Source organism: Eretmochelys imbricata, chromosome 5 (genome assembly GCF_965152235.1).
Source record: "Eretmochelys imbricata isolate rEreImb1 chromosome 5, rEreImb1.hap1, whole genome shotgun sequence".
Classification (NCBI taxonomy): domain Eukaryota; kingdom Metazoa; phylum Chordata; order Testudines; family Cheloniidae; genus Eretmochelys; species Eretmochelys imbricata.
This window is the reverse complement of record NC_135576.1, coordinates 28,718,706-28,739,573: the sequence shown is the minus strand read 5'-3', so window position 1 is coordinate 28,739,573 and position 20,868 is coordinate 28,718,706. Positions and strand designations below refer to the sequence as shown.

At 40.2% G+C, this 20,868-nt stretch overlaps 1 protein-coding gene across 2 annotated transcripts in view; it reads left to right on the top strand.

The window, feature by feature from the left end:
• TTC33 (tetratricopeptide repeat domain 33) overlaps positions 1–19,933 on the top strand; it is a 127,095-nt gene extending 107,162 nt beyond the window's left edge. For both annotated transcript variants that reach the window (XM_077816791.1, XM_077816792.1), the window contains exon 5: positions 17,421–19,933. In XM_077816791.1, coding sequence (XP_077672917.1) covers positions 17,421–17,774 — 354 coding nt within the window. In that variant the 3' untranslated portion in view covers positions 17,775–19,933. The remainder of the gene's footprint in view (positions 1–17,420) is intronic.
• Positions 19,934–20,868: the final 935 nt, after the last annotated feature.

Here is a 20,868-nt window from a genome sequence, read left to right as displayed (position 1 = left end):
AAACTATGGGGAATCAAACTCATTTGTGATTTTAATACAGAACTTCTTTAATATGATCCAACTTTCTAGTAGCACGTTTGGACTCCATGGCAGCCAGAGCCTTTGTTCCCAGGGACTGCTGCACCACCCTTGTTGCCCTCCTTGCCACACTCCAATATTATCCACGCACATGTGCCTGCCAATGCCTCTCCCTTCTAGGACATATGGCGTCTTGCACTGCTGTTACACCACATGCCTGTCTCCATATGCACGGCCTCCAACATGGGCTCCGAACAGTCTATGATCCACAGGTAGACTCTCTCACCAAGCTGCTGGTCCTTCCCTCCCATGTACTGACTTCCTCTAGTGGTGGTACAACCCCTCCACAATCCTGGTGGGCATGCTATTCATATCCCCACTTCCCAAGCCTTTCTAAACTTCCTCCACTCCTGTCATGTCCTAGTACTCTCAGAGTATGTCTACACTATGAAATGAGATCGATTTTATAGAAGTCGATTTTTAGAAATTGATTTTATACAGTTGATTGCATATGTCCCCACTAAGCGCATTAAGTCGGCAGAGTGTGTCCTCACTGCTGAGGCTAGCATCAACTTATAGAGCAGTGCACTGTGGGTAGCTATCCCACAGTTCCCGCAGTCTCCGCCGCCCATTGGAATTCTGGGTTAAGCTCCCAATGCCTGATGGGGCAAAAACATTGTTGCGGGTGGTTTTGGTACATGTAGTCAGTTGCCCCTCCCTCCTTGAAAGCAACAGCAGACAATCGTTTCACCCTTTTTTCTGTGCAGACACCATACCACAGCAAGCATGGAGCCTGCTCAGCTCAGTTGACCGTCACCGCTGCTGTTGTGTCCTGGGTGCTGCTGTCAGCAGATGGTGCAGTACGACTGCTAACCGTCATCATCCACCGCTTCCACTGCAACTCTGCTCTCCTGCTCTTGTAAATGAGCTCAGTCTAAATAGCAAATTTCTCCATTTTGTCATCATCCACTGCAACTGTGGTGTCCTGGTGCCATGAATCCACCTCGCAGGTCCTCTCGTCGTTCTGTATAAATATCTATTCTCGGTGGCATCCGTCGTCATCCACCTCTTCCGCTGCAACTCTTCTCTCCTGCAGACACCATACCACAGCGAGCATGGAGCCCACTCAGCTCACCGCTGCTGTTGTGAGCATTGTAAACACCTCGCGCATTATCCTGCAGTGTGTGCAGAACCTGTAAAAGCAGGCGAGGTGGCGACGACAGCGCGATAACAATAGTGATGAGGACATGGACACAGACTTCTCTCAAAGCACGGGCCCTGGGAATTTGGACATCATGGTGGTAATGGGGCAGGTTCCCGCCGTGGAATGCCGATTCTGGGCCCGGGAAACATGCACATACTGGTGGGACCGCACAGTGTTGCAGGTCTGGGATGACTCCCAGTGGCTGTGAAACTTTCGCATGCGTAAGGGCACTTTCATGGAATTTTGTGACTTGCTTTCCCCTGCCCTGAAGTGCAAGAATACCAAGATGAGAGCAGCCCTCACAGTTCACAAGCGAGTGGCAATAGCCCTGTGGAAGCTTGCAACACCAGATAGCTACTGGTCAGTTGGGAATCAATTTGGAGTGGGCAAATCTACTGTGGGGGCTGCTGTGATCCAAGTAGCCAATGCAATCACTAAGCTGCTGCTATTAAGGGTAGTGACTCTAGGAAATGTGCAGGTCATAGTGGATGGCTTTGGTGCAGTGGGGTTCCCTAACTGTGGTGGGGCGATAGACGGAACACATATCCCTATCTTGGGACCGGACCACCTTGGCAGCCAGTACGTAAACCGCAAGGGGTACTTTTCAATGGTGCTGCAAGCACTGGTGGATCACAAGGGACTTTTCACTGACATCAACGTGGGATGGCCGGGAAAGGTGCATGACACTCACATCTTCAGGAACTCTGGTCTGTTTGAACAGCTGCAGGAAGGAACTTACTTCCCAGACCAGAAAATTACCATTAGGGATGTTGAAATGCCTATAGTTATCCTTAGAGACCCAGCCTACCCCTTAATGCCATGGCTCATGAAGCCATACACAGGCACCCTGGACAGTAGTAAGGAGCTGTTCAACTACAGGCTGAGTAAGTGCAGAATGGTGATAGAATGTGCATTTGGATGTTTAAAAGCTCGCTGGCGCAGTTTACTGATTAGGTTAGACCTCAGTGAAACCAGTATTCCCATTGTAATTGCTGCTTGCTGTGTGCTCCACAATCTCTGTGAGAGTAAAGGGGAGAAGTTTATGGTGGGGTGGGAGGTTCAGGCAAATCGCTTGGTGGCCAGTTACACACAACCAGACACCAGGTGATTAGAAGAGCACAGCTGGGTACCCTGCGCATCAGAGAAGCTGTCAAGATTCCTTCCCCACTTTGAACTTTAGAGTACAGATGTGGAGACCTTCATGAAAGACCCCCTAAATGTATTCTTACCAGATTAGGTTAAAAACTCCCCCAAGGTACAAACTTTGCCTTGTCCTTGAACAGTATGCTGCCACCACCAAGCGATTTAAACACAGAACAGGGAAAGAGACCACTTGGAGACATCTTCCCCCAGAATATCCACCCAAGCCCTACACCCCCTTTCCTGGGGAAGGCTTGATAATAATATCCTCATCAATTGGTACAGGTGAACACAGACCCAAACCCTTGGATCTTAAGAACAATAAAAAATCAGTCAGGTTCTTAAAAGAAGAATGTTATTTAAAGAAAAGGTAAAAGAATCACTTCTGTAAAATCAGGATGGTAAATACTTTACAGGGTAATCAGATTCAAAACATAGAGAATCCCTCTAGGCAAAATCTTAAATTACAAAAAGACACAAAACAGGAATACACATTCTCTCCAGCACAGTGAATTTTACAAGCCAAAAAACAAAAGGAAATCTAATGTATTTTCTAGCTAGGTTACTTACTAACTTTACAGGAGTTGGAAGGCTTGCATCCTTGATCTATTCCCGGCAAAGGTATCACACAGACAGACAAACAAAAGCCTTTTTCCCCCGCCTCCAGATTTGAAAGAATCTTGTCCCCTCATTGGTCATTTTGGGTCAGGTGCCAGTGAGGTTACTTTAGCTTCTTAACCCTTTACAGGTGAAAGGATTTTGCCTCTGGAGGGATTTTATAGCACTGTGTACAGAAAGGTGGTTACCCTTCCCTTTATATTTATGACAGAAGCTTTGAAAACCAGTTTCATGACTGACCAGGCTACGGTATGACAGTTCTGTTTGTTTTTCCTTGATGAAAACCCGCCCCCTTGGTTGACTGTACTTCCCTGTAAGCCAACCGACCTCCCCCCTTTGATCTCCGCTTTCAGAGGCAATAAAGTCATTATTGTTTCCAAGTCATGCATTCTTTATTAATTCATCACACAAATAGGGGGAAAACTCTCAATGTAGCCCGGGACGGGTGGGTGAGGAGGGAAGCACCGGGTAGGGTGGTGGATGAGGGGAAGAGGGAAGGACAAAGCCACTCTACAGTTCAAAACTTATTGAATGCCAGCCTTCTGTTGCTTGGGCAATCCTCTGGGGTGGAGAGGCTGGGTGCCCGTAGCTTCCCCCACCCGCGTTCTTGGGCGTCTGGATGAGGAGGATATGGAACTTGGGGAGGAGAGCAGGTGGTTATACAGGGGCTGCAGTGGCGGTCTGTGCTCCTGCTGCCTTTCCTGCAGCTCCACCAGATGCCTGAGTATATCAGTTTGCTCCCCAATTAGCCTCAGCATTGCATCCTGCCTCCTCTCGTCACGCTCCTCTTTCCTCTCACCGCATTCATTTAACGCTTTCCTGGACTCTGCCATTTTTTACCTCCACGCATTCTGCTGAGCTCTTTCAGCGCGGGAGGACTGCATGAGCTCTGAGAACATGTCATCACAAGTGCGTTTTTTCACCTTGTAATCGCGCTGGCCTCTGGGATGGAGATGATAGGGGGAGTGTAGAAACATTTGCAGCTGTGGGAGGAAAAAAAGGGAGAGTATTTTTTAAAAAGATACATTTTAGAGAACAAAGGGAAGACTATTTCACACTGAATCAAGTGATTCACATTAGATAGCACATGTGCTTTTGGTACAAGGTCACATTTTGCCTCTTATATTTAGTGCCTGCTGGTTTGGTGTGAGACATCACACATGCTCGGCTGGGCAACAGAATTCGGCTTTCAGGCAGCCATGGTAAGGCAAAGGGTTTTGGCTTCTTCAACCTTCATAACATGTGGTAATGGTTTCAAACAGCAGCTCCCTCCTTTCCCATACCAAGCAAAGCCCGTTGGGTTGGCCATTTAAAAGGAGGGGCTGAAGTTTTAGGGTGAATGTGCAACACAACCCAACTCTCCTCCTCCTCCAATTCTCTGGGATGATCGCTTCACCCCTCCCCACCCCAAAGGCAAACAGCCCAGCAGGGGACATTCAGATCTTTCACTGCACTTTCGTCATTATAAGTGGATCATTAAAGGTTGGTTTCACTGTACTGCCAAAGACAAATTGAACAGTCATTTTCCCTACGCTTTAGGATCTTCATCAGTACAATAGCTTTTCATGAGAAAAATAAAACGGGTTCTGTTTTTTGTAAAACAAATAAAAATAAGAAAGTAGTATAAAGCAGAATTTTGCTAAGTGACACTATTATAGAAGTTTGCAAATTAACAAGTATCATGTCTCTTTTGTAAATATGGGGTTTGCAGATCAACAAAGAGCAAAGTATTGTATTTCTGCTAGAATGCATATATGCCAGATATACCCAGTATTATTATCCATATATATTGCTCATAGATCTTGCCAACTCTTGTATTACATTAGAAGTTTCTATTATAAAATCTGACATAAACTGTTTCTGGACTTTAGATGGATTCCTGTGTCATTTGCCAAATTTAGCTAATGAGAAATACAAAGATATGATCATCAATGGGAATGCCAACATAGTGTGTGACATTAACTTCTGAGTTAGTGGTTCAAGCGTAAAGCAGTCAAATCTGTAGTGTTTCAGACCATGTTGCTGCCATCCTAAGGGAAACAAATCATAACTCAAAACTGATTTTTATAGTTCTGTGTAGGATTAAGGCATTACGTTTTATCACACTGTTATAATATTCTTTTTTTCTAAGAAGAACACAGTATGCAGATTATTTTGCAGTCAGTAAAATACTGTTTTGAGCACAGTGTTGGAACACTATAACTCTGCCATTAATATTAAAATCATAAGTGGACACTTGCTTTTCTATTAAGTACACAAATGCAAAATAAAGACGCAATTAAACTTTTAAAAGTTACTGTTTGTTTTATATTTGTGAGACAAGGCAAGTGAGGTAATATTTTTTATTAGATCAGCAGAAGTTGGTCCAATAAAATATATTAACTCACTTGTCTCTCTCATATTCTGGGACCAACACAACTACAACAACACAGCAAACATTTTATATTTGTTTCAGCGAAAAAATTGGCATTGAGCTTTTCTTTACATTATTCAGCTTGTAGTTTATTTTTGTATGTTCTTTAAATATTGGTATATTCATCAGGTTTTGGTGTGAAAGAAAATTTTTCTTGTTAAGGCATATTTCCCCAGCCACAAAGCCAGTAACCGTCACATTTTAGCATTCACATTCTAGCACACAGTATTAAGGGAGTGTTTGGCCAGATTCTGAGGGAAGTGGAGCTGAGGTGAAGCTGGGGCTAGAGCTAAACTATCAGGAGGCTAATGGTAGCACCGCACTTGGGCTAACTAGCCATGTTTCCAGTATTGATGGGGCGGGAGGGTAAGCAGTCCATACCTCAGACTTTGCATGGTTAGATGGTCACTTCAGTGCCTCTGATAGTCTTGTCAAAGAGAAGACAACACTTTCTCTGCATCTACAATATGGACTTGGTTTGTAGCTTTTGCCAATCCATTGGTTTTCCATGGGAGGCAATAATACTATCCCAAGTAGCTGTTCCCAAGCCAACTTGGGGGGCAAAAGTGGTAGAGAGGAACCATAGGGTCTGAGACAGCTACATGATCTCTGATTTGAAGTAGCCAAAAATTGCAACCAAGAAAAACATAGACTTTGGACATCTGTGCTTTCTCTGGCAGTGTTCACAGTGAAAATGGGAAAATATATCGTAGGTAATAAGGATTATCAAGTATTAAATTATCCATCAAAAATAAGAGAAGTACAATGAAAATGTAATAAAGCAGTGCAGACACTTTGACATAAGAAGAAAGAACAGGAAATGTGACTCAGTCTTTAAATTGATGGCACAAAATATTCTTTCATTGCCAATCCATTAGTTGACTCATTTGCAACAAAATAGTCAGTCAGATAGCAGATAGTTAATACTTTCAATCTTTTCTTCGGTATATTAAAGTTGATGATGATCCAGTCAGAACTAAAATTGATTTGTTTTAATTGTTTAGTGTGTAATTTACTTTAATATTTGTTGAACTAAACTTTAGCCATTTTCCATCAATTCTAGAGCAAATATATTTAAAAAAATCATGTTTCTTTGTATGAATTTGGTACTCACAGAAATAAAAGGTTATAACAGTGAAGCATAAGAAGCATTCTTCACAAAGCTCTGCCAATACACCTTAATCCTAATCTGCTACACTTCTGTTGCTCCAGTCTTTGACCTCTCTTGAAAGTCTTAGTTACATTTATGTGCTCCCTCCAAACTCACTTTTACTCATTCTGTAACTCAAGGGAGCACTTACCCACTGAGCTTTCCCATTTTCCAAATCAATAAATTAGAAATGCCTCCAGTTTTCTAAAACCCTAACTGTTCTTTTATAAATAATTTTACAATTGTTATCGGTAGACCTGGTAAAGCCACCCGCAGGCAAAAGTTGCCCAACACTTCCCATGATAAGACCCTTTTTCAGTCACTTAAAACTGCAGACTTTAACCATTTGGCCTGAAATTTCCCATGCTGGGTGTCTGCTGATTTTTCTTAAAACTTTCAGCTAAAATGATTCAGCTGTTTCTGATAAAGAGATTAGGAAAAATAAGTTTTACCCATCTTAAAAAAATTCTTACAAACATTTTGCTGTGAAGCTTTAATGCCTTCATGTTTTGGAACAGGGCCTTGAAATTTGGCAAGGGGAGGGTTACTTTGATGCCTAGGATGTGCCTTTTACTGTTCCCTATGAAAATTTGCCCAAATTTGGCTAAATTATAAACCTCTGAATAATCTCAGTTCACCGATGCTCAGTATTATTATTTATATTGCCATACCCTTAGTCATGGACCAGGTTCCCAGCATGCTAGGTACTGTACAAACACAGAACAGAAAAACCTTCCCCAAAGTGCTAAGTCTAAAACAAGAAAGAGCAGATGGATACAGACAGACAGGAATGTGCGAGGGAACAGTGAGACAGTATTGGTCAGTATGGTAGTCAGTGGTCTCAGCAAAGCAGCAGCCTAATCATTGTCAAGGGTTCTGGGTTTTTGTAAGTGTAATAGAAAAGAAGGGTTTTAATGAGAGTTTTGGAGGAGGAAAATTAGGTAGCTTTGTAGATGTTTATAGGGCAGGGCTCTAATCAAGGAAGAAGGGTAGCTATGGGAGAAAGCATAAAGGTGCTTGTTTGGAGGCGGCTGTTGGGATGGAAGGCAGAGTTGACATCTTGATAGTGAATGAGACATTACATGGAGGGTATGGTTAGCCCTTGAAGAGCTTTGAAAATGAAAATAAGTTCCTGGTTTTTGATGCAGTAGAGAAGCAGAAGCCCATGGTGGGGGGGGGGGGAATGCAAAAGTGAGGTGATGTGGTCCAAATGACAGGCTGGAGAAATGATTTGAAACAGCATTCTGAGTAGATATAGGTGGGGCAAAATTGCATTTGTCAAGGCCACAAAGAAGGATGTTTCAGTATGTGACAGTCAGGGTCCAGATGGTTTTTCCCTGGATCCTGATTGTCACACTGTAATGCGAGATGATGAGTGCCTGGACCAGAGAGAGAGAGTTTTAGCTGTGTGAATGGATAGGAAAGGCCATATCTTAGAGGTGTTATGCAGAAAGAATTGGCAAGATTAAAACATAGGCTGAATGTGAGGACCCAGATTGTGGTCTGAGTCGAAGATGAGGCTCAGGTTATGGGCCTCACTGGCATGCAGGATGATGATGTCCACCGTGATCAAGAAACAAGGTAGTGAAAAGGGCTTGGGAGGGAAATTAGAGTTCTGTTTTAGCCACGTTGAGTTTTAGTCGATAGCTAGTCATCCATGAAAAGATGTCAGACAGACTGAGATTCTAGCTGAGATGAAAGATGACAGGTCTGAAATAGAGAGGTATTTGAATCGCCAGCAGAGACGGTACCTGAATTTGTGTTTGCAGATGAATTTACTGGGAGACCTGGTTAGAGGGAGAATAGGAGGGGTCTAAGGACAGAGCCCTGTGGAACCCACACCAAAAATTGAGGAGGGATTAGGAGGATCCTCTGAAGGAGCAATTAGAGAGGTATGAAGAAAACTGGGAGAGGACAGAGTCACCGGCTAAAGAAAGACAAGATTTCAGGAAAATGTCCATGGTCAGCTGTGTCAAAGATGGCTGACAAATAAAGGCGGATTAGGAAGGAGTACTGGTTCTGCAGTTTGGCCAGGAAGAGGTCATTAGAGACTTTGGTGTGAGCAGTTTCACTGGAATGCAAGGGTGGAAGCCAGTTTGGAGAGGGTCTAGGATGGAGCTTGAGGAGAGGAATTCCAGACACTGATTGTATGCAAAGTTTTCAATGAGCTTAGAGATGGAAGGGAAAAGGGATTTTGGGATGGTAGTTGGAGAGGCAAATGGGATTAAGGGTAGGGTTTTTTTTAAGACAGGAGAGACTAAAGCGTGTTTATAATGTGAGCTAAAAGAGCTAGAGAAGAGTGAGAAGATAAGGAGAAGAGTAAGGTCGGGAATGAGATTGGCATGAGCGAGATCAGGAGTTGGGATGGGTCAGTGGGACAAGTGGGGGGGTTTGTAGGAAAGAGAAGATAAACTTCTGCATCTGTGATAGAAGAGAAGGAGGAGAGTTGTGGGGGGGAAGGATGAATGGAAGGAAGGACAAGTAGAGGAAGTTCACTAGTGAGACTAGTTAGCTTGGCAACTAAATTATCTGAAGATTTCGTTTGTACTGAGCATGCACCAGCCCAGAGCTTTCCCTGAATTTGCTCTTTCTAGCTGCCAGAGGCCATTGTGTCTACAGGCACTGGTCTCAGCATTCTTTTGTCCTCATCACCTCTCCCCTCTGCATTCAAACAAGTCAGGCTGGTGTCATAGTAGCCATTGCTGTTAGGAGGAGAGAATTTCAAGAAAAGTTCTGCTTAGCTTTTGGATATCCTGCAGTTCAGGAATGGAGCATGCTTAGCTACTCTGTGGGACTGGTGAAAGCTCAGTCCAGTGAACTCATAGGAGCTGTGATGGGATGGAGCATGCTCAGCAAAGGCAGAAACTTTGGAGAATAATGTTGTTAACCTCCAACAAACCTCTATCGAGAATGTGCAAACAGAGATTTGTAGGGGCTTATAACTTGGTCAAATTTGGGAGGATTTTCACAAGGTTGGCACAGGATGCATCCCTGACACCAGGGCAACCTCTTTATCAAATTTCATGTCACTGCTCCAAATCCTGGACGCATTAGAGCTTGTCAATGAAATAGTTGTAAGAATCTATTAACATCAAAACTTCAAAAAATAAGACTTTAATAAATGCAGAGAACTTGTAGGTAAAGTTCCATGGAAAGAAAATCTAAGAGAAGAAGGAGTTCAGTAGAGCTGGGGCAGTTTTTCAAAAAGACAGTATTAAAGGAATAACTGCCAACTATCGTGATAGGGAGGAAAGCTAGGAAGTATAGTCTAAGAGGCCAATACGGCTCCATCAGGAGCTCTTTAGTGACCTGAAAATCAAAAAGCAATCCTACATTAAGTGGAAACATAGACAAATTGATAAGAGGAGAACAAAAGAATAGAAACAAAATCAGAAAGGCTAATGCACAAAGGGAGTTACACCTAGTAAGGGACATAACAGGCAATAAGAAGAGGTTCTTTAAATACTTTAGGAGCAAGAGAAAGATGAAAGAAAGTGTAAGTCCTCTGTTTAATAGGCAAGGAGAGCTACTAACTGATGACATGAAGAAAGCTGAGATGTTTTATGCCAGTTTTGCTTCAGTCTTCACTAAAAAGGTTAATGGTGACCAGATACTCAACACAAAAAGGGGAATGAATATAAGCCAAAATAGAGAGAGAATAGGTTAAAGAATATGTTGATAAGTTAGATGTAGTCAAGTCAGCCGGGCCTGATGCAATTAATCCTAGGGTACTTATGAATCCAGCTGAAGCAATCTTGGAACTGTTAGCAGTTATCTTCGAGATCTCATGGAGGATGGGTTAGGTCCCAGAATACTGGAGAAAGGCAAACATAGTACCTATCTTTAAAAAGGAGAACAAAGACAACCTGGGGAATTATAGACCAGTCAGCCTTACTTCGATACCTGGAAAGATACTGGAAAACATTTTAGACAATCTGTTTGTAACCACCAGGGGGATAGCGTTATAAGGAATAACCAGCATGGATTTGTCAAGACCAAATTATGCCATACCAACCTAATTTACTATTTTGATAGGGTTAGTGGCCTAATGGATGGGAGGAAGACGTAGTTGTGTGATATCTTGATTTTTAGTAAGGTTTTTGATGCAGTCCCACGTGATAGTCTCATAAACAAACTAGGTAAAAGTGGTCTAGATTACATTTCTATAAAGTGAGTGCAAAACTGGTTGAAAGACCGTATTCAAAGAATAGTTAGAAATAGTCAAACTGGGAGGGCATAATTAGTGGTGTCACACAGGGGTCAGTCTTGAATGTGTACTAGTCAATATTTTCATTAACGACTGGGATACTGGAATGGAGAGTATGCTTATAAAATTCACATATGACACCATGCTGAGAGGGGTTACAAAGACAGGATTAGAATTCAAAAGGACCTTAATGAACTGGTCTGAATTCAACAAGATGAAATTCAATAACAACAAGTACAAAGTATTTCGTCTAGGAAGGAAACATCAAACGCACAGCTACAAAATGGGGAATAACTGGCAGGTGGCAGTATTGTTGGAAAGGATCTGGGGGTTATAGTGGATCACAAATTGAATATGAGTTAACAATGTGTTGCAACTGTGAAAAAGGCTAATATCATTTTGAGATGACAGGAGTGCCATATGTAAAACATGGGAGAGATAATTCTGCTCTGCTCAGAACTGGTGAGGCTTCAGCTGGAGTACTGTGTCCAGTTCTGGGTACCACACTTTATGAAAGATATGAACAAATTGGAGAGAGTCCAGAGGAGAGCCACAAAAATGACAAAAGGTTTAGAAAACTTGACCTATGAGGAAAGGTTAAAAAACCGAGCATGTTTAGTCTAGAGAACAGAAGACTCAGAGTCTTCAAATATGTTAAGGGCTATTATAAAGAGAGTGGTGATCAATTGTGCTCCCCATCCACTGAACCTAGAACAAGAAGTAATGGGCTGCAGCAAGGGAGATTTAGGTTAGATATTGGGAAAAGCTTTCTAACACTTTCATACACTTTTTGCAGCAGTTTGCCTGTGATATCTGGTCTGTTGGGTGGACTGTATCCTACTCTTAATGACTGAACCATGTTAATGAAGTGTGGGTTCTTAATCATATACAGAAAGGAGAATTCGTTGCATAAACAAAGCGAGCAATTTTTCCATCAATTATCTTTTTGTAATCTGCTAGTATCACAAAATTATCTGTGGTTGTTTCTGGATGGTGGAGGGTTTTTCTTTTTGCTACATGATATACTGTGGCTATGTGACATACATGATGTGACTGAAACACTATGATAGATAATTCTGAATGTATAGAAAATGATGGTGATCTTGAAGGTGGATAGTCTTCAGAATCCTGTATGTTGAGGATGGATTCTCCTAAACAAAATAAGTCAATGCAGTTATTTCATTATTATTACCATGCTGCTCGTTTAGTATTACTCATTGTATTCACTGACACTCAATACTACTTTAAAGGTGAAATTGTAAAAGGAAGAGCTGCCTATTTTAGCTATTTATTTTTTATCACAACTGCATCTAAAATGGTAGTACCATAGAGTAACAACTATATTTTTTCCTCAAACATGAGAATTCAAGAATAGTCCAGAAGGAAGACAGGCAGTCCCTAAGAAAGAAGTATGAAACAAAAAAGTTTACCAACCTGGAGATCCTGCATGTTCAGACATGTTCCTTTCATCATCTTCAACGCAGCTTCCTCCTGAGAAGGAACACTTCTCATGATGTTGTTTTGTTCAGGCAACCAGACGTTGCATTTCTTTGTTGCACTGTTTGCATTTTGCACGCATGCCTGTCTTACTCACTGGTAGGGGAACTTCATTAAAATATTCCCAAACTGGCTCTCTTTTACGGCCTGCTGCCGTTACAGGTTTTCCCTTCTAGTGAGAGAATGGTATGGTAGATCTCAAATCAATGAAGGCTACACTCAGAAAGACCTCAAGACTTCTGGAATATGTTACTGAAACAGTTTCACTTTTGTTTCTACTGCCTGTCTCTCCCTTCTGTCATTTGTCTCCAGATTTCTTCTTCTCCTTGTCCAGATCTATTCCGCCCCCAACAATCTATTCATTGGACTTTTTGAAACTTTGCACTTTTAGAGAGAGGTAAGGGGTTGACTCTGCGACACATGTGCAGAGGGACAGTAGGGTGGAGGTCTGTTATTTCTCACCTCTATTTATTTATTTGAAAGTATTTTTGCTGTTAACAAGCATGTTATCTCTACAGACACAAATCCACAGTATGAGAACTACAAAACTAAGTATCTCTGATGGTGTCTTCTAGACTGAGCACTGAGTCCCATTGGGTAGATAGAAAGATTAACCTAAATAATCTGTACAGAAGCCCCTGGAACACCATAAAATTGGGTCCGTAATCCTTGAATTATTGGAACTCATTTACAAAACTTTTCTTAAACATTACATGAATATATTGTCTCATACTATAGAATTAGAATTTATAATCCCTATACCATGATGAGATATCTCTGAGCTATAATGTATCTTAATTAAAACTATCTTTAGATCAAAAAATTCCAATTTAAATTAAAAAAACGATTTTTTAAATTTTTTTAAAGAATCATTGATTTTTATCCACCCTGGTTGCAATGGAAAGTGTTGGCGGCAGTCTTAACTATCGGTGTCACTATTAGCTCTTCCTATAATAAATAGCTCCTTATACAGACAGCCGTGTGATTAAAACCACCTTTTTCTTCTAAAGACTGCAAACCAATTGTGGAAATGCTTCATGGGAGAAAGGTGTAACCGACACAGTTCAACAGCGATAACAAAGATAAAATCTTTTGAAAAGGTGAGGTTTTCAGGTGTGTAAAGTGGAGAAGAATGGATTAAAATGGATATCAAAGGAAAGGCTCCCAGAGAAAGTACATGTGCACTTAAAGTACAGTGGTGGAATCCCTAAAAAGCAGATGCTGTCACAGCACAGATGTGCATAAGAATAAAGCTGTGTCTCGACTATAGCTAGTGTCATATATTTTTTTTAAATACCAGTTAAGCAATTAGAATAAACTAGAGGGATGTCGAAGCTGTTCCAGAAATGTGAATTAAAAGTAGCCGATTTGCACAGATATGAATGGTTTTAGCATAATAGTATTATCCTGCAGAATTTGATTTAGGGCAGCAGTCTGTGTGATTAAAGATGTAAACTGGATGAGAAATAAGAATAAAAACCAGTATCTTATCTTCTGTATGGGTGTTTCAAACTAGATTGGGAGGGCACTAGCAAGTGGTTACAAATATTTTAACCAACATTGGGTGGATTCATGGATTGCTTTGTTTTCTGTTGTTTTCAATTCTTGATTTTGGCAGAAATTGATAAACATTAAAACATTTCTGATAGCAACATAAAATGTTTTCCATACATTACAGTGCTGCACTTTTATGAGGATCTTTGATCTGATATAAAGCTAATCCCACCAGTTTTCTGCACTGCTTTATATTAAGCATTATAATGTGCAAATACTTAGCTTAATATTAGGCTTACACAGAAAGAGCATGATCTGTTGTATTCATGTTAAATATCCAGGCTACACATCAAAATATTGAGAGAAGCGTTGTTGACTCTAGAACATCTGTCTATCTGCGTACAATTATTAATCTATATTTTATGATAATTATATTTTTACAGTGCCATAAATGTGAATGGTACTTTATGGACAATGATAGGTCCCTGCCCTGTGGATTTAAAAACCTAAGTGGATGTTTTTGTTTTCATTTTTCAGTACTTTAAGAAGTTCCAGTTGAGGGCATTTTAATATTAACTCACAGCTCCAAATATCCTCTTGAAGTTAAAAGCTGTTTAAAATCAGTAAAATGACACTGTTCTGCAAGAATTAAACTGTACTGTTCTCTGTGTCTGGAGTCCCTTGATTGCAGAACCTTTAGAGTTGGTAATATGCCTCCAAAATAAAAAATATATATATTTTTCCTGGAATTGAATGGCAGTTTATCAGAACAACAATACCAATAACATATTCTTAAAAGAAATCATGGGTTCCTATTTCTTGTGTGTTAGGATCAATTTATGCAATGGAGTACGTAGGTTCCTCTGTATTTTGACAAGAATAACTTGCAGCTCTTTAAACCCAAAAGAAGGACAGAGAATTTTGAAGCAACTCAGATATTTTGTGTACTCACTAAATTAAAGGGAAAACATTGCTTTTGTAGTTAAACAGCTGATCACGTCTGTTTTCTTGTCAAGTATCTATATAAATTGGTTGTAAGGCTAAACAATATCTCAGCATGATCACCAGTGATTTGCAACACAGTAGCAATGGTTTTGTAGCCAGTTGTAGCTGAATTTGGATCAGTCAGGTGGAAATTTTCATAAGCAAAATACTTTGGTTTGGTTAGCAGTCAGCTTTGGCTGTGGTTGCTTTTAGGAATCAAAATACTTTTCATTGGCTTGAAGGTTTTGTCAGTTTTGTGTGAAGAGGTACTGACTTTACAGTGAATTTAATTTTACTGTGAATTCATAATATCAGAAAAGCAATGCATATAGTAAGTCAAAGGCTATGCAGTAAATCTTAAATCCATTTGTATTTAAAATCTAATCAGTTATAATTTGTGCTCCAGCATTTTTCCAGTATTTCAGTACTTTCCCCTTTATAACTAAGTGTAAAAGCCTTTATCTGATCTGACAGTGACACTTTTGAGATTTACTGCTGTCTTCATTTTGTCCTGGATAATCCTGGAATGCCTAGTACTTGGATTTGCTGGAGACAGCCACAATTTAGATTAGCAAACGGGAAGGTGGTCACTCCAAATAGATACAGGAGTACTTGTGGCACCTTAGAGATTAACAAATGTATTTGAGCATAAGCTTTCGTGGGCTAAAACCCACTTCATCGGATGCATGCAGTGGAAAATACAGTAGCAAGATATATATAGATATATAGATATAGATATATATATACACACACACAGAGAACATGAAACAATGAGTGTTATCATACACACTATAACGAGAGTGATAAGTTAAGGTGAGCTATTACCAGCAGGAGAGAAAAAAAACCTTTGGTAGTGATAATCAAGATGGGCCATTTTCAGCAGTTGACAAGAACGTGTGAGGAAAAGTAGGGGGGAAAAATAAACATGGTGAAATAGTTTTACTTTGTGTAATGACACATCCACTCCCAGTCTTTATTCAAGCTTAATGTAATGGTGTCCAGTTTGCAAATTAATTCCAATTCAGCAATCTCTCCCTGGAGTCTGTTTTTGAAGTTTTCTTGTTGTGATAGTGCGACTTTTAGGTCTGTAATCGAATGACCAGGGAGATTGAAGTGTTCTCCGACTGGTTTTTGAATGTTATAATTCTTGACGTCTGATCTGTGTCCACTGATTCTTTTTCGTATAAACTGTCCTGTTTGGCCAGTGTACATGCCAGAGGGGCATTGCTGGCACATGATGGCATATATCACATTAGTAGATGCACAGGTGAACGAGCCTCTGATAGTGTGGCTGATGTGATTAGGTTTTATGATAGTATCCCCTGAATAGATATGTGGACACAGTTGGCAACGGGCTTTGTGGCAAGGATAGGTTCCTGGGTTAGTGTTTTTGTTGTGTGGTGTGTGGTTGCTGGTGAGTATTTGCTTCAGGTTGGGGGGCTGTCTGTAAGCAAGGACTGGCCTGTCCTCTGAAACCTGTCCAAATAGATAGTAAGTATTCTTGCTTGGGAAGAAAGCTAGATCATTCACAGAAGTTCTCCACTTCTTTGAACAGCTCCGCAAAGTGGGAGAGTTTGTCTTTTGCCATAGTTCCCTGATGAGATCAGATTTACATGCTCCAGAAAGCTGCTAATCTTGTGGCCAAAACAGTGCATAGTATTAGATCTATTTATGAGATATGTGCTAAGTTAAATGGGCAATGTGGGTGGTGTTTATAAACCTCAATAATCCAGATTTCTCTTTTAAATTAAACTGCATCTGTCTGCTCCTGCCCTCTTGTGTGTGTGTAGGGGGGAGGAGGTAGGCAGAATGGAGAGCCAACAAAATAAAATGAGTTTGGCTTGATTTTTTTCTTTTAATTGATCGTATATTTTGTCATGTTCTTATTAGCATTAAACTCTCTTACAACAAGCGTGGTCAAAATGCATAATTATAGGGAAATGACCCTTTTTATAATTTTGGGTTAGCAACATGTAACCCTTCATCTGCATTGTGCTTTAGGGCATTTCGTCATTCTTTTGTATAACAGTGAAATTCTGTGATCTGCTTTTAAATGGTGTTTCTGTTCAGAATGGTTCATGTTTCCAGAGAGAGAAAATTAGTATTCATTGTTTGGCACTACCATTTAAGAGAGTTTTATATTTGATATTATTGGATTGGCTAATTTGTATGAAGGTTGTTGCTGCCTTGAAATATGTGAAAGAACACTTTATTATATTCAAGACTTCAATTCTCTGCCAAACTCTCATTTGAAATAATAGCAAGTATTTTCATAAGGGCTTGATTTTCAAACAGTTGTGTGTGCAATTGCAATCCTAATTTGCACTGGTAATTAGCACAGTCGCATGCACGAACTGGGTATCTGCACGTGACAATTGCAAGTTATGTACCGTTTGCTGGGCAAGCACCTGATTTCTTCATGTATTCATTCTATTTTCACACAAATTAGGCATGCACATACGATTTTTCAAAAATCAGGCCCAAATTATATGTAAAACTAATCATGGAAAAGCATTCTAGGGAAAAGGGGAGAAGTGCTGTCACTTGATTTTGAAAGTGGGCTGGACAGAGCAATAGAAAGATACTTAAACAGTCATCTTAGTCACAGGTGGACTAAACGATCTAGAAGGCTGTTTTCATTTCTGTGATTAAACATGTCAGTTCAAAAAATGCTAATCACTCTGTTCATTTGTAGGCAATTCGCAGCTTTCAGGTGGCCTTGCACATCTATCCAATGAGCCCTGAACTATGGAAGGAAGACCTTACCTGGGCAAGAAAGCTGCATGAACAGCAAAAGAAAGCAACAAAGACTAAGGCGACGCAAGCAGAGGCAAAAGAAGCAGATGTTGCCCATGAATCAATTCCAGATTATGACTTTGAAAGTGATGAGATTGTGGCAGTTTGTGCAGCTATCGCAGAGAAGGAGAAAACTGTTTCAGCAACTAAAACAGTAGTGATTGTGTCTGCTTCAGGCACAGTAGAGACCGTAACTGAGAAGGAGGAATGTTCGACAACCCCCGATGATACCGTTTTTATCAGAGCCCGATAGTGCAGCATAATCTTTTGCTAGTATTCTTTGGAAATCTAACGTTACTTATCAAGTGTTGGAAGAATTCTTTTTAGCAGCAGTGGAACAGGGTAAAATAGAAGGGGTCATTATTTCTGAAGTAGCCTTTTCAGAGGAAAAGGGTTTTAAAGAAAATATGACAAAACGACAGATAAGCAAAGACCTGAATTTCTGCTGCTTCCATACTATCAATTACGTGTTGATATTAAAACCCATATTGTAAGAGTTCACACATACAATTTGAAAACACGGATTACATTATCATAACTGCTTTCATCCAACTCAATTTCTTAATTGCACAGTCTAAACAACATCTGCTGTTTCTCCTGTAATTAATTATCAGATACTTAAAAAGAAACTGGAAAAGAGAAAGGTGATTTAAGTATTACAGCTCAAACCTGTTAATAATTAACATTATAGATCAACACAATTGAAGTGTGACTCTGAAAGCTTGTTCTCAGAAGTCTTTATTTTCAATAGAGGATAGGGTTTTTTATGAAGAAGTTACAGATCACAGATAGTCCTTGTAAACCTGGGGTCAGATTCCAAGCCTACTGAGGTCAGGGGAAAGATTCACATTGATGTCAGTGGGCATTGGATCAGGCACTTCATGCATTATTTGGAGGGTGGTGCAAAACCAAGCAACAATTACACCACACATGTTCAGGCACTATTAAATATTTAACTTGCACCTACAGAAGAAAGGACATTCAAAATTGAGACTGGAACTGCTCTTACCTTGACTCATCCCAGTATACATAAGTATATCGCCTTATACGCAACAGTACATAAAATGTTAGGAGTCCGCAGTGCACAATGGGGAATGGATTAGGAATAGATCTTTAGATGCAACTTTTTTGTGCTATGGTGATTTTACAGCACGACTACAAAGAAGGAAATCTACTGCTGTGTTGTGTGGTCAGGTTCCTTGTGGTATGGCACTGCACTCATAAAGAGTTCGATGATTTTTTGTTTTTAACAAGCCACTTATTCTGGATAGCATCTCTTTTTATTTCTGTTGCTTTGTGGGGGCTGTGTACACTTGCTAAAATATATGAACAAAATACATCTTGTGCTGCACACGAGGAACACAGGATGCTTCATTTCGTTTGCTTGCTGGTTAATTCTAAAATTTCAGTAATTCATAATGGGTCTCCCTTTCATGGGTGGGGTTCTAATGTATAGAGCACCCATATATGGGAGATGTGTGTGTATAATCTTTCCCTTCTGTGACAAAAAATAGTTAAAGCTCTTCCTTTGTAATTTGGAAAGCATATTTTGTCCAGGGCTGATATTCATAGGCTAAATTTCAGCTCAGATAAAATTTTCCTTAATCCGTCAAAGACAGGCTTTATAATAGAATTACTGATAAACCTATACTTGTTGGATCAACAGGCACTGTAAAACTGTTGTACTATATATGTTAATAAGACCGTCTATACAGCCATGAAAGGGTCATCCTGTTATTGCACAGCCTCAAGAGAATCTGTGTTCCACTAGGGTAACGTTGGCACTGAGAGGAATCAGAGCAGATCTTTCAGGTACAGGGAAGTTCTCCTACTTGAAGATTTGTGCATGGGGCTGTAATTCTACTTGTATGTATTGGTAGGATATATTTGCTATGTCTCACTTGGATAGAATTGGACTAGATGACCTGATATGTCTTTTCATTCTATGCCTTCCAGTATATGCTACATTCATGGGTGCAAAGGGTTTTCCTCCTTCCTCCTGTCCCAAGTTTATATAAACCCATATCTGCTCCCATTGAAATTAATTGGAAATTAATGGTTCAGGGTCAGGCTCATGAAAGGATGCCCTTGCATACTGTCAACTTGGGTGGATTTTAGGCCAGGTTTGAGAGGTCAGCACTTACATCCCAAGTGTGCAGAACATGTGTTTCCCTCTGATTAGATTAAATTAGATTATTACTTCCAAGTAGTGAGGTGAGCAATAACGTCTTGTATGAGGGAGCACCTAGCACGCTTCTTGTGTTGGTGTGTTATTCCCAAATTGGGAAGTTTGACATCTGGTGGTATGAAGCTCATTCTAATGTTGTACAGTGTGTTGTGCTTTGCATGCTTAGGTCTTGCTTGTTGGATATCTCCATATTGTAAATAAAGCGTGGACTTCCCTGCTCGTCATTGGTGGCTGTTTATTGTGGAAGCTGGGTCATCGAGGGAGGTGTGCAGTTAAGGGAGGTTTAGTATGTTACGTTATGATCAACCTATTGTCTTTTGTTTCTGAAAGTATTAATATTTTTGTATATTACTCTAAAACATAATAATTACAGTAAAAATTGGTATTGAAAGATCTTGACCAACACTTAAAAATATCCAACTTCTAGCCAAAGCAAGAGTTTTCGGTCCCAAAGAGGGAAAGCATTTGAACTGAAAGGGAAATACCTTTGAAACCTATATATGCTTCAACTGCCGGAATTTATTGCCTCAAGCAATTACAGGTAGCAATGGAAACAAAATTGGTATTTTCTACTTTTCAAGGCTTCTAACAACTTATACTTTAATATTTCACACCTTAGTTTAGTAGAAAAACTACAGAAAATGTTTGTGGTTTATAGGGGCACAATTATGGCAAGATCAAACAATAAAAGGCTGTGGAAGAACAGTTTTTTGTCTATATATTTTCCATTCAAATATACTGTATACTACATGGCTTAACATAGTTATGTCACACAGAGTTAAAAATTAGAGAGAGAAATTAAGATGTAGGCAAGGGTTGCAGCACTTCATCACCATGATAAGTAATTTAAACGCCCCCCCCACAACACAGACTAAATCAGATCAGGAGAAAAGAGATGCTTTCCAATTAAATTTGAAAAGAGATGAAGAGTGGATGAAGGAGGACTGCTTATGTGACACAGGCAGCAGAGATGGCTGTTACACAAACTGTAATGAGATAGCATGAGACCAGTCAATACTAGAAAAATAGCAATTTTCTCCAACGTAATGGGCAGAGTTTGGGACCTGGATATGAGAGAGCTAGCTAGCTGAGGCTCAATTCAGTCAAAATACAGGTAATATTGGTAGGTGTGGGAAGGAATGCAAGAGGTTATATAACT